This window comes from Parambassis ranga, chromosome 21 (genome assembly GCF_900634625.1).
Source record: "Parambassis ranga chromosome 21, fParRan2.1, whole genome shotgun sequence".
In the NCBI taxonomy this organism is placed as follows: Eukaryota; Metazoa; Chordata; class Actinopteri; family Ambassidae; genus Parambassis; species Parambassis ranga.
The window spans coordinates 7212732-7235677 of NC_041041.1; the positions used below are offsets into that span (position 1 = coordinate 7212732).

At 42.6% G+C, this 22946-nt stretch overlaps 1 protein-coding gene across 1 annotated transcript; it reads right to left on the minus strand.

Annotated features, from left to right (window-relative positions):
• Positions 1-11875: 11875 nt before the first annotated feature.
• On the minus strand, positions 11876-13568 carry LOC114425964 (ADP-ribosylation factor-like protein 4C). Its single transcript, XM_028392958.1, has one exon. It carries the CDS (start codon positions 13019-13021, stop codon positions 12443-12445), a length of 579 nt encoding a protein of 192 aa, XP_028248759.1. The 5' UTR covers positions 13022-13568; the 3' UTR covers positions 11876-12442.
• Positions 13569-22946: the final 9378 nt, after the last annotated feature.

The window sequence follows — 22946 nt, forward strand, 5'->3', positions numbered from 1 at the left end:
AAAACTGAAAAACCCAACAGGAAGGAACTCTGTGATTAGTTCATCTTTGTGAAGAATCATTCAGCCCAACCCTAAGGGAAGAAAAAGTCCCACAGCTTTGTGTGACAAACTGTGATTCTTGACGGGCAGAGCTTTTACAAGAGACAGTGTTTATGATATCTGCGGGAGGCTCGCTGGTCAGCTGCTGATGAGTGGAAACAACTCGGCCTTTGTTTGGGCACACAGTGGTGGAGTTGTCTGTGTGAGTGTGTGGGTCAGTTTGTTTGTGGTTGATGCTCGTTGGCTTCGCTGGAGGAAGCTGTAGACTCAGCTGTTGTCCAAACACCGTGGTCATAGCAGTGATGACTCATGTGAATCTCCCAGTCTGTCACAGCTATGGCTAAAGTCTGGTTAACTTGCATAACTGCTGCTAACATGGAAAAAGATGTCAAGGCAGCAGATAAAGAAAACTTTTATTCCTGTTAGCTATCGGGGTGTGAAAGGTCACAGGGTCAGTGTCCTCTGTGACATAACTAAAAAATAAATTCTGCATTTATACCAACCCATCCTTATGAAAAGAAAACAAAATGCCACATTTGGTGAGTGATACATCTGCCAAATACAATGTGGTTACATTTATGCTAAGTGAACATATGATTGTATTGCCCCAAAAAATCTGATCATGAGTCATGAGATACTGATAGCAGGTTGGGGGATGGTAGAGCTACATGCAATGTGCATGTTGGGTTGGGGTCCCTAATGCCACTGTGAGCTGTTTCAGCTGATCAGTTAAAGTTAGACAAGTTAAACTGCTGGTTAAGGTTAGACATTAACCTCCAAGAGATGGATCGAGATTTATCCGGATATATCCGGATTCACGTTGTTCAGACTCAGAAAAAAACTATCCGGACATATCCAGACATGGCCTGAATCCCGCTCTGGCTGGATTGATTTCCACAGTGTGAACAGGGTCTAGTACAGAGATGCATCATAGTTTGGCAGCTGCTGGGCCATAAGTGAGTACATGCAAGGTCAGAGGATCATTTCTATTGTGTGTGAAGGTGACGACTATATTTATCAAACGTCTGGGCATTCGGTAGTTGGGATAGAACAGCACCATTATTATAAAACTTGCCCTTTGGGGTTTATATAAGCATGTGAAATCACCACATCAGGTGAATGACTGTGTCTTTTGGCTGTTATTATTCAAACATTAGCACGTGTTACATTTCAGTGATTTCATCATTAGTAGAATTATTCCAAGGTCAGACTCTCAGAGTTTCGCACTATTGTTTTAGTGTTTTTTTTCCCTACCATAAAGAAGAGCAGAGTCAGTCACTTCTAATGAAACCTACCATCTTGCATGAATACAAAACACATGTTTAATTTGTCCTCCTTTAGTCTTTGTAACCCCACATGGAATAAAGTGCGGTGTTCCAGTTTATTTTGTGACTGTAATTTTTTGTTTCATCTCCAGATGAGAAGTTGCCTTTCTTCTGGTTTCAAGTTGTTCAGTGAAATTAACTTCAAAACAGCCCCTATTCATTTGACTCGTAATAAATTCCAGCTCTGCTCGTTGTGTAAAAGCATGAGAGAGAGAGACTGAGAGAGAGAGAGGAGTCCTGATTAGATGAAGCTGTAACCAAAGCAGCTCCTCTTGCTGCGTTTCATTAAGTCAATTACCAGCTGCTGACATTTCAGGGATTTCACGAGAGCAGATCTTTTTTTTTTGTTGTTGTTGTTGTTGTTGAGGAGCACATGAAAATTGTTCTGGTCCTTCACAGCCCACATTATCAATTAGTCCGAACACTTTGTAGTTAATGTTCAAACAGGCCGCAGGAACACAGGAGGATTTGTCCGGGCTGCTGTTTACTCCTCGCTCCTCAGCGCTGAGCTCGCAATCTGCTGAAACATTTAACAGTTAATGTTCAACGCCGCTCCAGAGACTTGAACAGAAACACCGGGGGCTGTTAGTTAGCAGTAAAAGTCAGCTTGTGTTTACTCTGCCAGACAGAGCCCCAGTGTGCATTGACCTCTGACCCCACCCTTCCCCCCTCCATTGACCAGCAAGCTGCAGAGAACTCATAGTGAACTTCTGCCAGGTTTCTCCTCACAAAACTCAATGCAGTGTTGTTTTAGATAGCCAGCAGGTTTTTTTTATGTTCATTATATGAAACTATTTTTACATCCCTAATGTTTAATGTGGGATTTAATTTAATCAAAATCGCAATTTACTTGAAAATAATGCAATGGTGACATTAAAAACAGAACTAAACAAACATTTATTGAGTAAATTACAGGAAAAGAGGTTCAAGTAAATCTTAATGAGACACTTGTAACGACTATTTTCAGAATGTGTAGTCTATATTCAAAATTCACAGGCTGTTGTGCTTCCTTTCCCTCCTCTTAGCTTCTAAAGAAGCCTGTTGGTTCCCAGCAGTTATCACAGGTTCACTAGAGTTTAATTTGAGGATGTGGCTGCTCAAGCAGAGATAGAATTGTAACAAGAACGCCTCTGTGGGGGGATTTTCCACATGTCAGGCTGTTACAGAATTTGAAACGTCTCTGTCAGTGTTGCTGAACATCACATGTGACTCCAGCAAACAGAACAGCCTCTGACACACCAGTCATTCGGATAGTTCATGTAGTGGATATAGTGGATATGTAGTGAAAGAAGAAAGATGCTCTCAAGAAAAATGGTGGAAAATTGAATTAATTAAGAGAAGATGAGATCTAAGGCTCCTGGAGTCACCGAACAGGGTCACCGTCTACAGTTTCAGAGCACATTCGGGGTCACTGAAGCTTGTAAACACAACGCTTTCTCAGGCTTTAGATTCAAAGAGCTAGGGGCCATTAGTAGGACACACCTCCTGTTGTAAAGCCAACACCTGCACAGGTAATGGATCAAAGTCTTTTTATAGCTGGGGCACAGGAGCAGGTGTGCCAAAAAGCAGACCATAAAGTCATTAAGACGAGCCCGGCCCAAAGCTGTGAAGTTCTTGTTATTTAGGTTAGTTATTAGGCTAGGTTACAGAAAATGTCTATTTATGTTAGGTTTGAAGGTTGAAATTTCAAGTTTTAAAGCAGTAAAATGTTGCTTAACTACATATAGTCCAGTATTAATGTAGCTGCTGAGCTAACTCACAGCTACCTGCAATTTCCAAGGCTGGGACAAAGTAAGTGCAGTTCCCAAGTGTCCACTGGATGATGACTCAAAAAGCGAGTCAATCCCTGTAGACCGGTATGTTAAATTATACAGTTTTACCTCAGAAATAAACATTTTAAGAACCGGCCGTGGTTACCATGGCTACAACAAGCATGATGGCCACTGGCTACCTTCATTCATTTCATACCTACTGCAAAAGGACTTCCATGGTGATGTTTTTACATCCTGACCATGTGAAATCCCACATTAACGAGCTGTTAGGTGGAGTCAGGGGTGTTGGGGTGGAAAGTGATTTCCAAAGCATCAGACTTTGAGGTTTATCCTTCTGTCATTAAGGGGATGTCTCAGTTGAACCACAGCAGCCCTGCGACAGAATGATCTGAGCTGTCGTTCATTTATATTTGTGGAAAACGTTCCACTCTGTCCTGCAGCTTAGACAGAATTCCTGATAAATTCCTCAACAAACCTGCCTGAAGATGCACAGAGCGCATCCTGCAGAATCGTCTTCTCTTTATTCATATTATGTGCAGGTAGTCTGAAACAAACTAGTTCTGCATTCTCTTTGTAAAATGAGGGCAGGAGGGAAGAGTTGGTGCCAAACAATCAGAGATGACTACAGATACCGTGTGAGTCTCCGGAAAGCTGCAGGATGACAGAAATAAGAACAGACGAGACACAGTGAGGCGATGAGTGGGAGGAGGCTCAGAGAGTGAAACAAAAAACTGGGGCAACAAAACTCTGCTGCTGCATTTCCATCTGAAAAGTCTTCTCCTCTGGAAGAAGGAAGCCCTGTCAGTGTGACTGTTGGGGGGCCGGGCCGGGCAGGGAGGCTGGGAGATCCCTGCCTGCTGCTCCGCATTACTACCGAACCTTCATCTGCCCACTCTGACTTCCAGATAACCCCGACACCCCTTCACACACACACACTGACATCAAAGACAACACCTCAAAGCTGAGGTAACATATTCATAACCTAATCTAAAACTCATCTCCCATTCATCGTCCTCAGCCTCTGGAGGAGCTGTGAGAATTATGAGAACTGACGGGAGAGAAGGAGAGATCTCCGCATGAGCAAACATCTAAATTGTCTAAAACTGTTTACCAGGAAAAAAAGAGGTATGTTTACCTCTCATTCAAACTGAGCCTATGAGGATCTGTTCTATCTGGTCATCAAACAGTCTAAAGGATCAACTTTATATTATTATTTTTGGAGGCCTTTGTAGAAAAATACTCTCTGTCCTTTTCAGGCATTTTAACTCATCAGTCTAATTTTTGGCTTGTTGAAATTTCAGCAGAAATCATCAAATTAATTTCCATAAATCTGCTTCACATCTTGCCTGAGAATCACCACATTTTAAAATTTTCATAGGGCTGCCTGTACACCGGTGTCTACTCTACTACATACATAAACTGGCTACTACGTTTAATAGCACCAAATGCACAAATAGGGTTAAGGTTTAAAGAGAACAAGGGTATCTATGTACAGTTGTATTGGCTCCAACATAAGTTACCCAAAAAACAAAAGCAAAGCAGCCATCTGGTTCCTGCATGGGAAAAGACTCAGTCATTCAGGCATTCAGTCCCAGAGTGCAGTAATCACAGGTATTCTGCCAGCTCTAGGACATGAAAGGAACCTCAGACGGAGGTAAACTCCCTGCCACTACAACTGACCAGCACCACTCAGTCAGCATGATGTTTAAAGAGAATAAAGTAGAGGTTAACCACGTGGTCACTGGCCTCTGTGCTGGTTTCTACTGTTTATTAACCCTGATGTTTATTGGCTCATTTCAATGCAACACATTAAGCAGGTGTGGTTTATCACTGTATCACTATTTTATCATTCTGTTGAGCTATCAAATGTGTAGTGAGACAGTATTCTTTACACGGTGGACTCAATATATCATACATGTCATGTTAGGTAGTGCAGCTACCTGTCACATGGTCACTCCATTATGTCCTGTGCTATTCTAGGAAAAATGGCGCATGGACCACTGCACAATTAATGACAGAGAAATGTTACTTTGCTAATGAACCTGTTCCCTAATCCTTCACAAAGAGCTTGCCACACAGTGAGCAGGAAGCAGGATTAAAGTAGGGCACAGGCGTGTTCTGTAGCAATGGGACGGGAGTTAAAAGACAAACTCTTTACTCAGGCTTCACCCCTAAATCGTTCTAAATGCTCCTTGATGCTAACAATAATGATATTAGTGTCAGAAGCTGCTGCTTAGCTGATAATGCTTCACTCACCCTGACACCTGATTGCCCTCGCCTGGCTGTCCGAGGCCGCACTCAGGTGTGGCCTGACTATCACCTGTGGCATGTGTCCACAGGGTGTTACTGCATTCTTTTCCTCAGTGGATTAAGTCTCTGTGACTTTAATTAAAAGAAAAAAATTACACACCGCCATTTTACACGTAGAGCTGGAAGAGGTGTTTCTTTATTCTGCGGCATGAACAGAAAACCTGACCATGCATCTGTGTCTTCTTCCTCGGCGATGATGGATGTCCAGTGGCAGCCTCGCTGAGCTGCTGTTTGATTATGCACAGTCTGACAGGCCTCCTTTGTCATCCAATAAAATGCATAATTCATCCACACTTTACGAGGCAGGAAGCGAAAAAATAGATTGTCATTTTCTCTGTGAGTGTGTGTGTGCCTGTGGCACTACAGTGGTGTGGGTCGGGAACAATCTCTGTGCCAAGATGAATGGTCTGGACTGACTAGTAGCGTCGGTGGCTGGAGGAGCCTGTGTGTGTGTCCCTGAAGGCCTCGTCTCCATATAGAGGCATGTTTCTGCTCTCAGACTAAACTGCAGCAGGGCGACACATTCATCAGGCTGCTGGTGAATACATCACAGCACTGAGGGAATAGGACTGATGCAAAGTCCCATATCTCAAACACACACGTCTGCAACGACACATGAATACATAAAACTGAGTTGTTGTCGCAGTTTTTGCAGATATTCAGTGGATTCAGCTTCAGTTCATTATACAGATATTTTATATGTATGTAGCCTAAGCTAAGCTGTGTGGACCTGTTCCTGCTTTTGCAGATTTTGTTAGTGAACCCCTCATCCTTCAGGGACTGGCTATTGTGTTGCTTATTTGTTGTAAAGTTGTTTGCTTCCACTTCTTAGGATTTTTACTTCTTGTGGTCTTGGGAGGTCCTGAAGTGTCGGTTGTGTAACTGGGTTTGATTAGAGGTGTCTGATGAGGTTAATCCAGTCATGCTCCCTATATGTACAATAAAATCTTGTAATTGCGCCTCTTGTCTGTGCCTGTGCGGAGATGATTCCTTCATACTCTCACAGTTTTCATGTCAGAGCAACTTTGTCTCCCTTCACCCCTCCTCCTCCTCGTCTTCCTCCCCCTCCTCGTCCTTGTCCTCCTCCTCCTCCTCCTCCTCTGGTCTTTGTTGGTGTCTCCCTCAGCTCTCCAATTATCTACTTAAAGCAAGAACAGAGCTGTCTGCTGGTGCAAAACAAACTGCTGATTACAGAGCAGCATGTCTTTGTGCTGCTTCAGTCACTGCAGAAATTAAAAGATAATAAGCCGACATTGGAAATGCTGTCAACCTCACCAGCCAGCTCTGTTTCCTGAGCTTTCTTTGTCTCCGGTAGTCTTCATGAATTACTAATGAGCCCAGAAATTACACAAGCTGAACTTTCTGACACATCATATCATATCACCCATCCCAGAAAAAATGAAAGTGAAATCCAAAATTTCCCTCTGAAATGTAAATCCAAGAAGTGTCTGAAACAAATCCATTAAGTGGTCTTAAACTGAGTGTTACCCCACTCCTCTGGTTTCATGTAGAGTCTTGGACTGTGTAGGAGGTTTATCAAAGAGAGCTTCTGTCCCTGGTGGATCAGCTCTTTTTTCCTGCACATGCAGCTGTTGCTGTGTGTTGAGAGGCTCCATAAGCCGTGTATTGTTCGGGCATCCCTGGCATATATAGGTCATGCTCTTGTTGTTGTTGTGCCTCCTCTTCACTCTGTTTGTACAGTGCTGTATGTGTGGGTATGTGTCACTGTTTTTACAACAATACACAACAGGAGCAGTGCCAAACCTAATCCTCATCTGAGGGGGTGACGCCGCCGTCAGCCGGCGACAATCTCCGACAATATTAAAAAGTGACACAGAATGGACATGAAGATTATGAGGAGACTGGAAAACACTGCTGTATGTCCATATGACAATCAATAGATGATACAGCTGGTGCATCTGTTCAGCTAAGAAATAATTGGGAACGCATATTGTGAACCTGAATTACCAAACTTCACTATATAACTTCCATAATGATCATTTTGGATAGATACATTTGAATAAAGCTCTTATTAGATATACAGCTAGCAGATGTTCACATCCATCCATCCATTTTTAACCTGCTTTGTCCTGTATAGGGTCATAGAGAGGCTAGAGCCTCTCCCAGCTGTCACTGGGCGAGAGGTGGAGTACACCATGCACAGGTCAGCAGTGTATCACAGGCAGTGTAACAAAGACAGACAATAACATTCACACTGACACTCACACCTACAGCCAATTAACCTCACAGGCACGTCTGTGGAATGTGTGAAGAAGCCAGAGTACTCGGCCAGAGAAAACCCATGTAGGCACAGGGAGAGCGTGCCATCATCCAACCAGGAACTCTCTTCTGTAAGGCGGTAGTGCTAACTGCTGCACCCAGATATCACCTAGAAGCTTAGAATGATTTTTTTTTTCTCAATCTCAAATGTTTCCTGGTCATTTTGATGGTTTTGGGGTCTTTTTTTGATTGGGGTCCGGCGTCTTGTGTTTCCTGTGCTTTAGTTTTGTTTCTGGTTTATTTTGATAGTCTCGTCTCCCGTGTCTTGTCTCCCTTGTCTTTGTAGGTCTTGTCCACCCCTTCGTTTGGGCCAGATTGTCCTGTGAACTTGTTACCCGGTGTTTTTCAGCCATGCTTTCCTGTGGTAAGTTTTGTTCCTTGGGTTTTTGTGTCTGGAGTGGTTTGTTGTGAGTTTTTGCTCTGGTAGTTTTTGTTGACTTTCAGCTGTCGTTTTTTAGTTCCAGTTTGTGTGTCCTTGGTTTTGAAGAATATATCTTGAACTTTGAGCACTACCTTTTGCCCTTTTCACATAAATTCTGACTGACGCATCCGCTTACTCTGTCTGGTCTGAATTTGTGCATGTGTGCATTATCCAGATTTCAAAATAGGTCTGAACATATCCAGCTTAAAGTGATCCGGATTCGATCCCTGAATGGGGGTCTTAGAAATGTGACAGCCTTGTTGTAGCAGTGTGACACAGCTTTTACTAGCTACATGTGCTAAATCCTATCAAAAAGAGCACCATAACTTCTGTTCACCATTGATATAATAATAATCCAAAAACCAATAGCTTTTAGTCAATGGAACTCATGTGTTGCTACCTACCTTTGATCAATAATGTTGTTGTCCATGTGCATGTTGTTATAAACATGTAAACCTAATTGAGCCTTGAGTTATTGACTGTACCAGCATGTGTAATGATGGCATTGGTCTGACCTGTAAAAGAAAATGATGCCACCATAAATCTTTGTTAGTTGGAGTTTAACTTCTTGTATGTCTCTTTTTTACTTCCTGGTCTCTTCATTGAAATCAGTTTAAAGAAGTTCATTTCTGATCCTCATGATCACAGCACCCACATCAGTGTAACATAACGTTGCCATGACATAAAAATAACACACTAGAAAGCATTCATATCGATACTTTTAACCCTGCCTCGTTCTGCTTATGAGAGGCTCTAAAAAGGATGTGTCTGAATCAGGTCAGCAAATAATTGGGTCAGTTTGAAAAGCCAGTGAGAAACGGTGGATTCTTCTCGAGCTGATGTGTAAAGTTGATAAAAGTCAGGCCTCCTTTCTGTTGGCTGTGAAGCTGCTTCTTCAACATAAACACAGATGAACCTCCGAGGAGGGGCTGCATGTGTGGAGGTGCTTGTTTTACGAGGGAACTAAATGTGCTGTACACATGTGTCTGCAGCTTCAGCATGTTTCACACTGACAAATAAGAAGCTCTGCAGTCACTGCATGGAGGGAGAAAAGGACCGGGTTCATCGCTTCTGACTGTTCGTTCACAATTACTGATGACTTGTTGTGAATATTGTTTTTATAAGTAGTTTTCTAGAATTTTGACAGACTTTTAAGAACACAACTTTGGCTAAAAATCACCTTTTAAATCCCTAATTTCCATGGTTCTCTCTTCATTTCATAACAAAATTCTCATAATACTGTGAAAACCAGCACAATGAAGGTTAGCAAGGGTCCCTCTCAGGACTGAGTTAACTCTACTGATACATCTGAATAGACATTCCACTGATATAAAACAGTCATATTGGTGCATTTTCAGTGCAATCTGTATGCAATCTTTGTGTTAACAAACATGTTTAGTCGTGTTGTTTTATTATTGTGGCTGCATGCAGCCCATAAAGAAATACCTGCAGACAACACTCAGGGCTTAAAAACACATGTAAAAATCATTTAGTTTTGGGGTAGTATAAAAAACAAACTACAATCATGGATACCGTTCAGAGCTTTACAGATGATGTTGGATGTCTGCACATGTTATTTAATATTAAATGGAGCCCCAGGCTGTGAAGCTATGAAGTTAATGCCATAAAGATATGTGTGGAATATTTTGTGCAGCGCTGCAGGAAAACTATGCCACAGCTTTTTAATATTTCACTCAGTGTAAACATTGTATAGCTTCAAAGCAAAGCTGCACCAAGATGACACAGAATTTTTAAAACTGTAAGGGGGAAAAAAGTCTGAAGATTTTGCCTTTTTCTTTTTGTCTGGCTCAACATAAAATGTAAATCAAGAGAGTTAAAGTCAAATGAAATCTTCAACTTTCTGACAGATTACACTGAAGACAGCTGCAGGAAGGGGAATCTGTTTCTCTCTCACTCTCTCTTCCAGCTCTGAGGATAGACTGGGTTGGTTATGCTGTGCTGTTGCCATGGAGACGGGTAGTCCTGAGATGACAGGGCTGTTTCTGTTCTTATGGTTTTTTTGTTGTTTTTGTTTTTTTGTGGGAAACCACACTGAGCATCAACCAATCACAAGATTCTCAGAGAGGTTTTTCCCCCTGAAGGGTTTTTGTTTTCATCTATTTTCAGCTTTGACTTGAAATAGATGTTTAATTTGAAGAAGACCGTCGGTGTCCCCTGTCATGTTAAAGCTTGATCAAAATTTTTTTTCTGTTATTGTGGCATAAAGTGATCAAGGTATTATCATCTTTATTGTCTATTTGTAATTATTAGTTTTATTTACCTAATTCGATGCCTTCATAAACACACATGTTGCTGACATACAGATCAGAAAATATGATACTGATGCATGTGGCTGTTAGGTATACTGCAGACACATTAAAAGCTTTATGGCTAAAATCCACAATGCTGAACATCATGGATCATGTTTGCTGGAATGTAGCAAGCTATCCATCATGATAACACTTACGCCAGTGACATCATTAGCGACATTAGCCAGCTAGCTGTATCTTTGTTATTGTTATTTCATGATATTATGTGATAAACCACCAGTGAGCTCGCCAGTTAGCAGTGAGATCTTTGGTGACATTGGATGAATTTATGCTGCAGTAAAGAAATGTACAGGATAGTTAGAGGGAGGTGTGATTGTTTCCATTAAAAGGTTTAATTGGATCAGACATATGAAGAGAAGCATTCTAATGGTCTCTGTGTCAGAATCACGGCTATTGAGAAATAAATAAATCAAATTACTCAGCAGCTGAGTAATGTTGAAGGTGACAGCAGCAGGGCATGTACCGGTCTTCTGCCAACAGATGATTCAATTCCTGTACCTGGAAATGTTTCTTACAGGGAAACAAAGCCCTGTTATCAGGAGACAGACTGTCTGTTAGCACACTGTTTAGCTTGTTACAGTACAGCCTCTGTCAAGGAATCTATCAGTAAACTGAACTGACATCTGGATGAAGACTGTATCAGCCATTTCCAGTTTATGACTAAGTATTCATATTTTCTCTGTTCCAAATTACATCCACTGACTTACTTTTTCTGCAAAAACTAGTTTCAGCTCAGGTCATGACAGATCACTGCACTCTGGTCACAGGATGCTCAATGTCATGTTCAGATTAGATACAGTTTACAACTTGCTTTTGAGAGTAAATCCTGTCCATACTTAATCTGTATGTTTATTTCATATGCACATGTTTCTCCAAATGTCATCTTTTGCTGTGATAGATAATAGGTAGGTAATAGATAGGTAATATCTTCTTTAAATTGTGGAGCAGAAACACCTTTAAAAACTATTGATATAATCAGATTAGCCCCTAATTTGTAATCCATGTGCACACAGTGTCATCTGCTTAGCCCTCCTGCCTCACAGAAGCTACATTTTTCTGACAAGAAAACAGGACAAAAACATATTTAACAAAACCGGTGAGTGAGACTTTATGGATACACATTCTATAACAGGCTGCTTTTCATTGGTCCTTCTGGAGCTCTGGCTGCTGCTATAAACACTGCACTGCAATGCAGATCCATAAATTTCACAAATGAGCTCCAGCTTTTCTCTAAACGTTCACTTTATGTGCAGAAAATTCAGAACAGATACCCGTGCCGCCGAGGCCTTTTCTCACACCATCTGCATGACCTATGACCTCTCCCTGACCCACATCTGGAGTTATATCCTAATAAATAAATCATTAATTATTAAAAAAAACAAACAGTCACCCAAATCATGGATTTAAAATCTTTTAATATTCAAAAAATACTTCAATTTTGGCTTCTGTGTCCATAAACCACCTCCTCTATTAATACAGTGTAGTTCTCTACAGGTTTGTTAGCAAATGAAAAGTGCAAAGTAGTGGACTCAGTCCTCAGCCCACCATGCAGAGGAAAGGCTACTTCAATGCTCCAAAAACAACAGTCTGCAGGACACCCATCATCAAACACTGATGCTACAGATGTCAATCAAAAAAAAAACAAAGAGCAGGGGGCACAAGTGACCCGAGCCACGTGCAAAATCAAACTCTCCACAAAGACATCATGTGGATGGAAATAAAACAAAACCATCTGAAGAAGCGTCCTCTTCAGTTTCAGTCCAGAGATACTGCAGCAGGTAAACGGGCCAGCCCGTTTCTCCTCCTCAGTGCTGCAGTCATTTCAAGGTCCTTGAATTCATTTGTCCTTTTTGGTTAATGTTGTGTTTGTGTCTCCTGCAGGAGGCCTCCTGTGCGCGCATCTACCCGCAGGTCCAACAGCTTTAATCCCAAAAAGCACTGCAGCGTCCGCTGACTCAGCAGCTGTTACCGCTTCTTCTTCTGTTTGAGAGATTTCCTTCTTTTCACTATCATCTCATACAGCTTGTCCATACCCTCGTGCAGCCCTTCACCTATTATGGCGCACGCGGGTTGGATGTGATAGGTGGTGGAGGGGGTGAGCTCGTGCAGGGCCAGCTGCTTCTCGATATCGGCCACCGGCAGAGATTTGGGCAGGTCCTGCTTGTTGGCGATGACCAGCAGCGGCGTGCCCTGATTCTCCGCGAACTTAGTGACTTTGTGCAGTTCGGTCTTGGCCTCCTCCAGCCTGTCCACATCCACGGAGTCCACGACGTAAATGATCCCGTCAGTGCAGCGGCTGTAGGACTTCCAAAGGGGCCTCAGCTTCTCCTGGCCCCCCACGTCCCAGAAATGACAGCTGATGCCCTTTGCGGTGCCGTTACTCAGCTTTATCTTCTCAGTGTTGAAACCGATCGTAGGGACAGTGTTGACAAATTCGTTAAATTTGAGTCTGTAAAGAACCGTGGTTTTCCCAGCGGAGTCCAAACCCAGCATGACGATGTGGAGTGACTGGAAGGCAGAGATGTTGGAGAAGCTGTTGCCCATTTTGGCGTTTCTCCCCGCAGCTCCTTTATTCTGGAAACAAAACAGTCCTAAAGCTCAGATCCCGTTCTTGAATGCATTAAGTTAGAGGCGTAAAATTCCTCAGGTTTGGAGACTGGAGCGGTGCGCAGGCCCCGATGCCTCTGGATGAGTGATTGGCTCTGCTGTGGCCCTTAGCAGCAGCTGAGGACGCGGTGCGCCTTGGCAGGACGCAGCGCACCGTTCATTAGTATTCTCCTCACGCACTCACATCCATTGGATGGAGGAAGCTCCACAGTTAAAACACGCTCCTCCGGGAAGGTGTGACGGTGTGGACGGTGTCAGAGCTGGGAAGGACGACAATGAATCCTTCCTGTGTCCTCCGCACTGTGTGAGTCCTCTCCAGAATCCCACTGAAAAATGCGCACAGACTGATGCAGCTCTCAGGATTCTGACTGCGCCGCGTCACTGTGCTCTAACAGGAGGAAATAAGATCCACTGCCTCCTTCACCGGTTCGTACCGGGCGCTCCTCTTCACTGCTCTCCTCTCCCGTCGCTCGCTGCCGCTGTTCTGTTGTGCGGCTGACAAAACAAGACCGCAAATCAAGAGCCAGCCCCGCTACGCTCCACCCCGCCGGGACCTGTGCCAATGAGGCTGCGAGCGTCCTCACGAGCTGCTGTGGCGGTCAGGCCCCTGCTGTAGGTTACACACACACACACCACTATAACTTCATAAGGAGCATCTGGTTTATAACAACGTGCAGAAATCTGCGTCAATGAATTAAAAGCTTCGTTATAGTCTATCTACATTTTTTCTTCATGATGGCTGAACTTCTCATCATCCAATAAAACACTAAAGTGTCACAGCACGAGCGTGAAAATGTTGAGGAAGTTACGGTGTATGATGGTGACCAATCGTGGATAAGTGCTCCCCCTTCTGGCCAACATAGGAAGTTCAATTTGAGAAACGATTTAACTGCTTGATATGGACATCATGAAGATTTTACATGTCTTAGACAGTAGCATTAGTTCTAAATGTTGACTGCATGAGACAACAGGTCTATGAGTACATTAGACATTCCAATAGGCCCCTAGTACACCGCTGATGGACCCACAGAAAAAACAAAAACAAAATGTGCCTTTCTTTGTTCAATTCCAAACAATAAAAAATAGTAAAGTACACTAAAATGTATTAGACAGGCTGTACAACAGCTTCATTATATTAACAAACCTCTTCTATTTTTAATTAATTTTTTTAAAAAGATATATTAAAATATGAATAAAAACACGGACTAACCCTTTATTCAGAATAGAATAAAGTACTGTACTACGTTCAACCACTAGGTGGAACTCTTACACTGGTTACGTCCAGCTTTCCTTATTTTCTTCTTCAGCTGTGATGAGACATGACTATCACATAAAGTTAGATTTTTTTAATGTTTGTAGTTGAGAAATTTCTCCTGTGAACAAAAACAGGATCAGGTCTGATGGGTCCTGAACCTAGAACTACTGTTAATATCACACATATCACACAAAGACACAAAAAGACCTCAAAAACACAAAAGAAGAAACACAAAAATACAGTACAGTACAGACAGTAGGAAGTTCAGCAGCTGTGTGTTCATGTTCTGATGAAGGCGTGAACAAGTAAAGACAGAGGTCTGAGCATGCCTGTCTCACACACACACACACACACACAGTTCCAGGAAAAAGCAGTTACAACTGTTCATGTGCACACACGTTTCAGCCTCTTCAGTTCCTCCTTCATCACTATTCTAGAGAGGATACCTGCAGGAGCGTCACTCCACCCACCACCTCTTCCTTCCAAATGAAAGCACAGCTCACGCACATCAATCTTTTCTTCTTTACACACACACACACACACACACAACAGAAACACAAACACACTCATTGGTTTTACCATACGTGTAAGGGCCCTCTGCTGACTGCGTTTGTTCCCTGAAGGCTGATTCATTTCTAGGGATGTCATTACTAGGAGAATACTGCAGGTAAATAAACTGCATTCACCTTCCTGTCAGAAGCTGGAATGGCTCTCAGGATCTATAAGCTTTTTATTTGTTGGGTGTCATCAGCAGAGCACAGAGGAGCCATTAACCACACACCCACATGTGAGGAGGAGGAAACAAATTAACCTTACCGTGCAGAAGCACCGACCACCTCCTGTGTCCACATAGTTCTTGGATGTTTGACATTTATTTTGCAGCTATATTGCTATTTCATCACCTTTAATTAATGCAGTTGTGATTTTATTACTATTTTTTTTAGTATATATCATTTTATAATGTTAACTGAAGGCTATCACCTGTTTGCTAACATGCTTGTGTCAGTGTCAGTCACATGAGGGTGATTCAAAAGCAGAAGCATCTCAATGTTGGAGTTTTCTGATCTGTTGATGGAGGTAGAGACATAAAGATGGAGGATCATTAATATCTCCGTGTGTTGATGGAGGTAGTTTAAAGAGTTATGTAAATTTGATGTCTGTGTTTCTGCTCGTCATCTGAAGATATTAAAGATTTACATATGAAGCTCAAAGTGGGTCACAGCAGTGAGAGGGTGAATGTTTCCAAATGAATGATGTGCGGCGTAACTGCTGCTGCTGCTGCTGTGAAATGTCATCTTGCTAATAAAAGTGCAGCCAAGAACTTATGAATGAGTAATGGAGGAAGATAAAATGAATGCTGGTCTTCTTCTCAAGGCTGGAGATAAATCCAGAACCTTGAAGAAATGTGTTGTCAGATCAGATACTGTAGGAGCTGTCTGCTGCTGAGGCCTTCAAAGTCCCATCTGTAGGATATCACACCCAGACAGTCTTAATGACTCTGAGGTTTGGAAGTGTTTTTTTCTTCTGTTTTGACAGAATGACTGTAGAAAATTGGACTGCAGCAAGACATGAAAGATGACTGATGCAACTGAGGTCTTTGGCTGTGAAATCATGCTAAACAACTGGTGGGCAAGTCAGATCCATTCACTGCTCTGCCAGTGAGGGATATCAGGAGAGGTTGTCTTCCCATTTTGCCTGAAAGCAGGAACGTGGTGCAGATTGTGGAAACATACGACAGACAGCTGTCGATCGTTGCAGCTGCTGTCACTGATGGAGGCGTGCTGCAGGTATATATGTAACCTGGTAAAAGCAGCGAGCTCCATCTTAATGGCTCCTGCACTGGAGGAGATGAAAGCTTCACTCTCCACCATGTGTGCCTCCGGCAGTGTGTGTGAGGTATAATGGAGGCTGACAAGACTGGTTCACCTCCCTGAACAACAGAGCATCTGGACCCCCCACCCCCCTTTTATAAAAAGATAGAGTGTGGTGGGTCCGAAAGACGAGCTCCTCATCTCAACATGAGTGTTTTTGTTACAAGAGGAGTTTATTTCTGTCTTTGCACTAACACACTAGCAAGCTGAGCAATTCCCATGTACTGCAGTGCACACAGAGACATAGAGAATATCATAGGTCGGTGGCTTTCTGATCATTTTAGTGCTTTTTAGTCCTGAAGATGTAAAACAATCCACTGGGTCATAAAGGCTCTCAAAAATGTAAACCTTATGGTGGCATGAAAAAGTATGATTCAAAAAAAAAAAAAAGTTCAATCATTTAAAAACCTCCAGGAGCAGACAGAGTCAGAAAGGGGAAAGGTCAAACATTATGGATGCACTGGAGACAATTGTCTTAAATACCTACTATAAGGACAAAGACAACCTGGCGGAGACATGATGGAAAAAGCACACAAAATACACAGCAAGGCAACAAGATGCGAGTGTAACACATTATGATGGGGACAGGTAGTCAACCACAGGGCTTCCTGCTTCCTGTTTTATTTTGAAAATCGACTTTCCCTATAATATAATATGGATATGTGTTTTATTTTCTGGGACTGAAATATCGACCTTGTGATACATTTTCCCTGTGAGGACAGGCTGGTATGTGGCACTGTTCATCTTCAGGTCATCTGTCAAGCTGATGATGATCTTTACTGATGTCTCAATATCCAGTATGTTGTCTCCTTTAGCTCGGTTTTGGTCTCCACCTGCTCCTAGCTTCTGGGTCTTTAGCTGCAAAGTGTTCCCCCATGTCCATCATGTATTCTGTCTTCCTGCTGTCCACTCTATTGTTCAGGTAGCACATATGGCGTGAATGAAAACAGCTGCATAATTGTTGGTGAAATGGTCTGCTAAACCCAATATCCCAATTCAGTAGACAAAAAACATCATCAGAGCCCACAGAAGGGTGAAACAACAGAGAAAAAGAGAAATCCGTGACCACGTGTTGAACCTGTCTGACAAATATCTGCTCACTGCTGCATCACAGACCAGGAATTCATCACCTGTGTGTGGAGTCTGTGGACATTTGGAGTCGACTGCAGTCAAGCACAGCGATGACGCACGCAGAGCCGACCACACTCAGTTGAATTACTGCCTCAGTTTTGTGTGATTGTTTGCTTCCTGACCATCTGCACAGGTGGAGCACACCCAGCGTGCCGCTTTTCACGGCCAGTAGTGATGCAAATGAGAAACACTGATTGAAATCACAAGCTGCAGGTCACAGCGCTGTCTTAATTGAGGTCAGAGACCAACATACATAGAGACCAACATTGTACCAAGCCATAAAATGTTTGTTTCTGCTGTAAAGTTGATGTTCACTTGTAATTGTTCAGCTATTTTAAAAAGTGTCATCGCACATGAAAACAAAAGTCTGCATAAAAATGAGTTTGTAGTTTGTCTGTACCTCTGTTTTATTACCTTGTAAAACTGGCGCAACAAATTAAAATTGAAGTGGCGACAGGCCTGTGAGGAATGTCTGCTATCAGGAAACTGTCTTGTTGTTGTTTCCCCTTGTTGCCCTCCAGCTCTCACATTATTCATCTCCTGGACGCTGCAGTGTGAACTGACTGGTAAATAGATTCTCTGTTTGTTTACAATCATTTGTCTTGATAAGTTACACTTATTACCTCCCTTATATTCGCCTTTGTACACACATATGCCAGGGTTGCCATGGTGATTTGCATGCTGTGCTCTGGAGGGTTTCCATGGCACCAGTGTTTACTAGGAGCGGAGTGTTTTGCGGCTGGCTGTGCCTCCTCCTGCAGCAGTTTTTGGTTTGTGCCTGTTGAATTCAGCGCTGGATGTTTACAGACTCCTAAAATGGATCATAATGGCTGATGTCGAGGAAGAGGAGGATGTAGGCGAGACAGAAATTGAGAAAGGGGCGTGTGTTTGGGAGATGATCCATCATCTGTCGTTTGGAAACTGCACTGAAGTGGCTCCGAGTGCTGAGCAGAGGAGGAATTAAAGAAGGGGGAAGCAGATGTGTGCTGAGGAAAATACAACCGTATTCTTCTCTAAAAAAAAATCCTCTCTCCTCCATGCATTAAAAATCAGGAACCTCCCTCAGTGATTTAAGTGAGAATATGAAATGTGAGGAGTGTGCAGATAAGGCTAATCATCTGAATCCAGCAAAATGTTAACCCCCAGCAGGGACATTTTCAGATAATAGCATCAAAGGACGTCCTCCCTGCTCAGTGTAACTCATTGTAATATTTGACTCTGTTTGCCTCTTATTTCCACCTCAGCACACACTTATACACCATTGGGGGAAAAGAGTTTTAGCATAAGAAAACTGATTCTCTCTCTTTAACCTGGCCTCCAGTGTAAAGCTGATGAAATGTCCTTATCTCTGGCAAACCTGTGCTCCTTGAAACCAAGTAGGTTTCAAACCAACGAGGTTTCCTTGGAGACAAACGTCACACACGGTGCAGTTTCTTGTCAGTAAAAGGGGAGAAATGAGAGGAAAAAGGAACCTGTCTCTGAGTTGCTGTGTGTCTCACCCACTGACACTTTAAAGGGGGATATATTCTGTATCCATAGGTCCCTTTCACACTCTGTGCTGGACAATCAGAAGTTTGCTCTTTGATTCCTTTTTTGTATACAACTCAGCCAATAATGAACAGTCTGAAGGCATGAATCCAGCAGAGAGGAAACGCAGATACAAACCTAAAGCTGCAGTAATTGATTTTGATGACTCGAGGGGCCTGGCCCTCACATTTCTTAGTGCTGTGCTGTATTGAGTTGTTTTGTGTTGTGCTCACTGATGCTGTTCCTCATTAGCTGTGTGTCCTCTCTCTCCCCCATAGTCCTGTGTATACTTCTCTCTACCTGTGTAACGATCAGGGTTGCATGTTGACCTCTAGTCCCAGCACTACTGACCTGCCCAGTGTGTATTGTCCACACTCACACATGGTAATTGTTGTGCTTATCTTAACTCAGACTACAAACCTGTGCTGACTGATGTGGGTTTACTGTGTATCATTCTTATCAGAAGCTGCAGCAGCTCTGTGCTGACCCACACCCAGCATAGTTTCAGTAAAGTGAGGTTAGTTAGAGAAACCGAGTCATTACAATATGAAGACGATCAACCATTCACACGCACACCTAGAGGGACACAGGGACACAGAAAGCCCCCCACCAGTTTCAAACCAGAAACCTTCTTGCTGTGACAGTGCTAACCACTGCACCCCTGTCTGTTGAGAGCTTAGCATAATACAATTTAATGTAACTTCTCTGCACCTGTGTGTTGAGTAAACATGGAGCTGCTTGCGGCCTCCTGCCTCCATCCATCAGACGCTTGTGTGTGTGTTTCTCCTTTTGTTTCTGTTTACTAGAACTCCTCGGCTCCCCACAAACCCTCATACCTGACTGCATTCAGTTAGCACACACACAGTTGAGAGTGGACAGAGGAGGTTTTGGTTTGAGGAGGGTGGGGGGGTCTGGCGGGTGCAGAGTAAACAGAGATCCTCATCCTCTCTGCCAGGTTTCGATCTTACTCACCTTTCTCATCAGAGAGCTGCTCTGAGAACAAACAGGCTTCTGTTCTGCTCGTGTCAGCAGAGACACAAACTGCTACTGCAGGACTGATGCTAACCCCCCCCCCCCCCACACACACACACACACACACACACACACACACACACCACCCCCACCCACCCTGAAAGCCTGTAAATCTTGGGTTACATATGAGTCTATTTTTAAACTAAAATATCCTGAAATGCAGAATGAACAGATGTAAATATAACCAACCATTTTTAGATGTTACCCAAATTTGACAAGTAGTTTGAAGTAGAACATTTCATAAAACATCTGACTCCTACTGTGAGATTTGCAGAGCTGTTGCTGTTCCATCAAATATTTACTACCAAAATCTCTCCTGAATGTTTTGTTAAAAGGGGAAAATAAAATGTTGTTCATTTACTAGAAAAATGTCCTAAAATTACGTAAATATATTAAACTGTCTGCTGTTCCTGACTGAGGGGCAACAACTGACAGAAAAGCCGAGCAGAAAGTAACCATTTTGTCCACGTCAGTGACACCGTGGGACTGTGATGAATAATTTCACTGTTTCTGGATGATATTACTGACAGATGACATCACAAACCAAACATGAACAAACATGAACAAACATGGACCCACAATTTTGATCTTAACTGTCTCATGTCACTTGGGGTTATTTTTCTGTTACTTCAGGTCCTTGTTTTATTTTGAAAGTGCAGCTGTTTTACTTCCTCTTGTGGTCCATCCATTTTTGATTAGCTGCCCCGCCCTAATTGTTTTCACCTGTGTTGTCACTTTTGAACTTAAGTCCAGTGCTCCCCTTTGTCTGTTTTGCCATCTTTGTGTTTATGCATGTTACTCCTGCACCTGCTCCGTGTGTTGTGCTTGTGTTGCTCCTGGTTTTGTCATATTTTTAGGTGTCTCTGGTGTTACTGGTGTCTGTCCTGACTTCACATTCCTGGTTGGTTTCTGTGCAGTTTTTTGGATCCTTTGTTACTTAGTTTGCTTTTTTTTTCTTCTGATATTTTGATATTGGACTTCTCAGGTTTATATAACAGAGTCAAAAGAACAAGCTAGAGCCATGCGGGTACCTTGAAAGAAAACATAGGGACAATTAAGCTAGTGTTAAGGTGACATTAGCACCTTAACATTAGTGCACAAATAGGCTACTTTTAAGCTTTGGTACGTCAGTCCTATGTCAGCGAACTGATGTGTGTGTGTTTGAGTTGGGAATGGTGTATGCATGTTAATGTTTGTCACCTCGGGGAGTGTGCTGTGTGGTTTTGACTACAATACTATTGCATATATATTAAGAATGAAGACTAATATGTTGATATCATGCATATTTTCTCAAAAGAAAATCAATGTCTGATAAGACCAATGCTGAAATTCTATTGTAGTTCTGTGAATACATCTTGAAACCTTGATACTTACTTAACCCTTTTTTTATTTTTGACCAAAAGAAGTAAAACTTTGAGATTTATATTTTAAACTGGCTCTACAATGGACTGGAGACTTGTCCCTGCCTCTCAACTGTTGATATCTGGGATTGGCTCCAGCCCTGACCCTGTACAGGTTCAGAGAGTGGATGATATTTTATACCCTAAGCACTCAACAGACTGGTAGGGAAATCAGTTGAAACTCCACCACAGTGGGAGCAAAATGCTTCACAAACAAAACAAATCTGTTCATTTTAATCTTAAATTATGCAGGTGGCAATAAAGGATTTATTGTTTAAGCCATAAAGCTTTGAGATGTTGCAAAATCCTGATAAACCAGACCAGAGATCTGTGGTTCTTAGCAGGAAAAATCAAACCCAAACTCTTCTTTTCCAGAGCTTAAATGTTTTAGACACAGGAGAATGGATCCATTAAGCGTCTCCGCTGAGTGGTTCATTCAGACGTTGACCTTTTCTTGGTGCTGTTGATGGCTGCCACAGTGAAATGACAGCACAATGATAAAAAATGACTCAAATTACACTGAGCTCCCCCCTCTCAGCTGGCAGGGATGTCAAAGCCCTCTTTACAGTCTCTGTTGTGGCTAAACTGACATTTGGCCGCTGCTGTTGACAGAAGGAGCCGTCGCTCTTCACGGGGAAACAAAACGCCACAATCAGGGTGTCGGCGAGGGCTCGGTTTCAGTCTTTGTTTACAGTCAACAGGGATAGAAAGTAAAGGGGAAAAAAAACAAAACAGATAAAATGCAAATATGGTTCTGAACGCTGGAAGATGAGCAGCCAGAGAAATGTCAGGACTGTCAGCCATCAATTAGTTTCCACTAAGCTGTCATGTTGTCTTAGAGAATGAGTCTGGCATAATGTGGACGTACTGTGAAATCATATGATGTGATGTCTTGCATCTTGCGTCTCTACAAAGAGACATTCCATAATCTTTTAAATTATAGAGGATATTAGCCATGATTTATACAACTTCTAAAGATCCGGCCAGAGTAAAAATCACGGCTTGTTGCAACTGATTATTCATCAAAATAATTGCCAATACCATTTTACTGCTCCTGAGTTAGCTTCCTCATTTTTCTGCTCCACCATTGGAACTCTTTTAGGGCTGTTTGGTTAACTTGGAGATACACAAAAAGTGACTTTCAGCCTTTTTGAATAATCAGAAACCTGGGAGCAACAACAAAAAATCAAAGTTTGGGTTAATGAAGGTGGTTATGGGGCTTCTCAGTATACACCTTCTCTGTGGTCATCTGGTGGTGTGGTCATTATTCTCACTGCCAGATTGGGAATACAAAAGTTCTGCACTCTAGCTTCAAGATTATTTTGCTTCATGTCAAAGTGCCAAATCTAGATTTTATAAACAGCAAAAGTAGCAGAAACGTTCAGCGCTGATCCTGCTGAAAAAATGCATGCTATGTGCAAGAAACAGGGAGAGCATACACTATCTGTGGAGGCATTGTAAACTGTAATCCACTCATATACAGCATCACTTGTAAGAAACAAAGGCCTTAAGCCTGAATCTGAGGGAGGGAATGAACATCCAGGACAAGTTGGACGTGACAGTGAAACGTCAACATGTTAAACGAGCACTCCCCGAGTCCCCTCTTTGTACAGATTATCCCTGGATTGTGAAGCTGAGTACAGAGC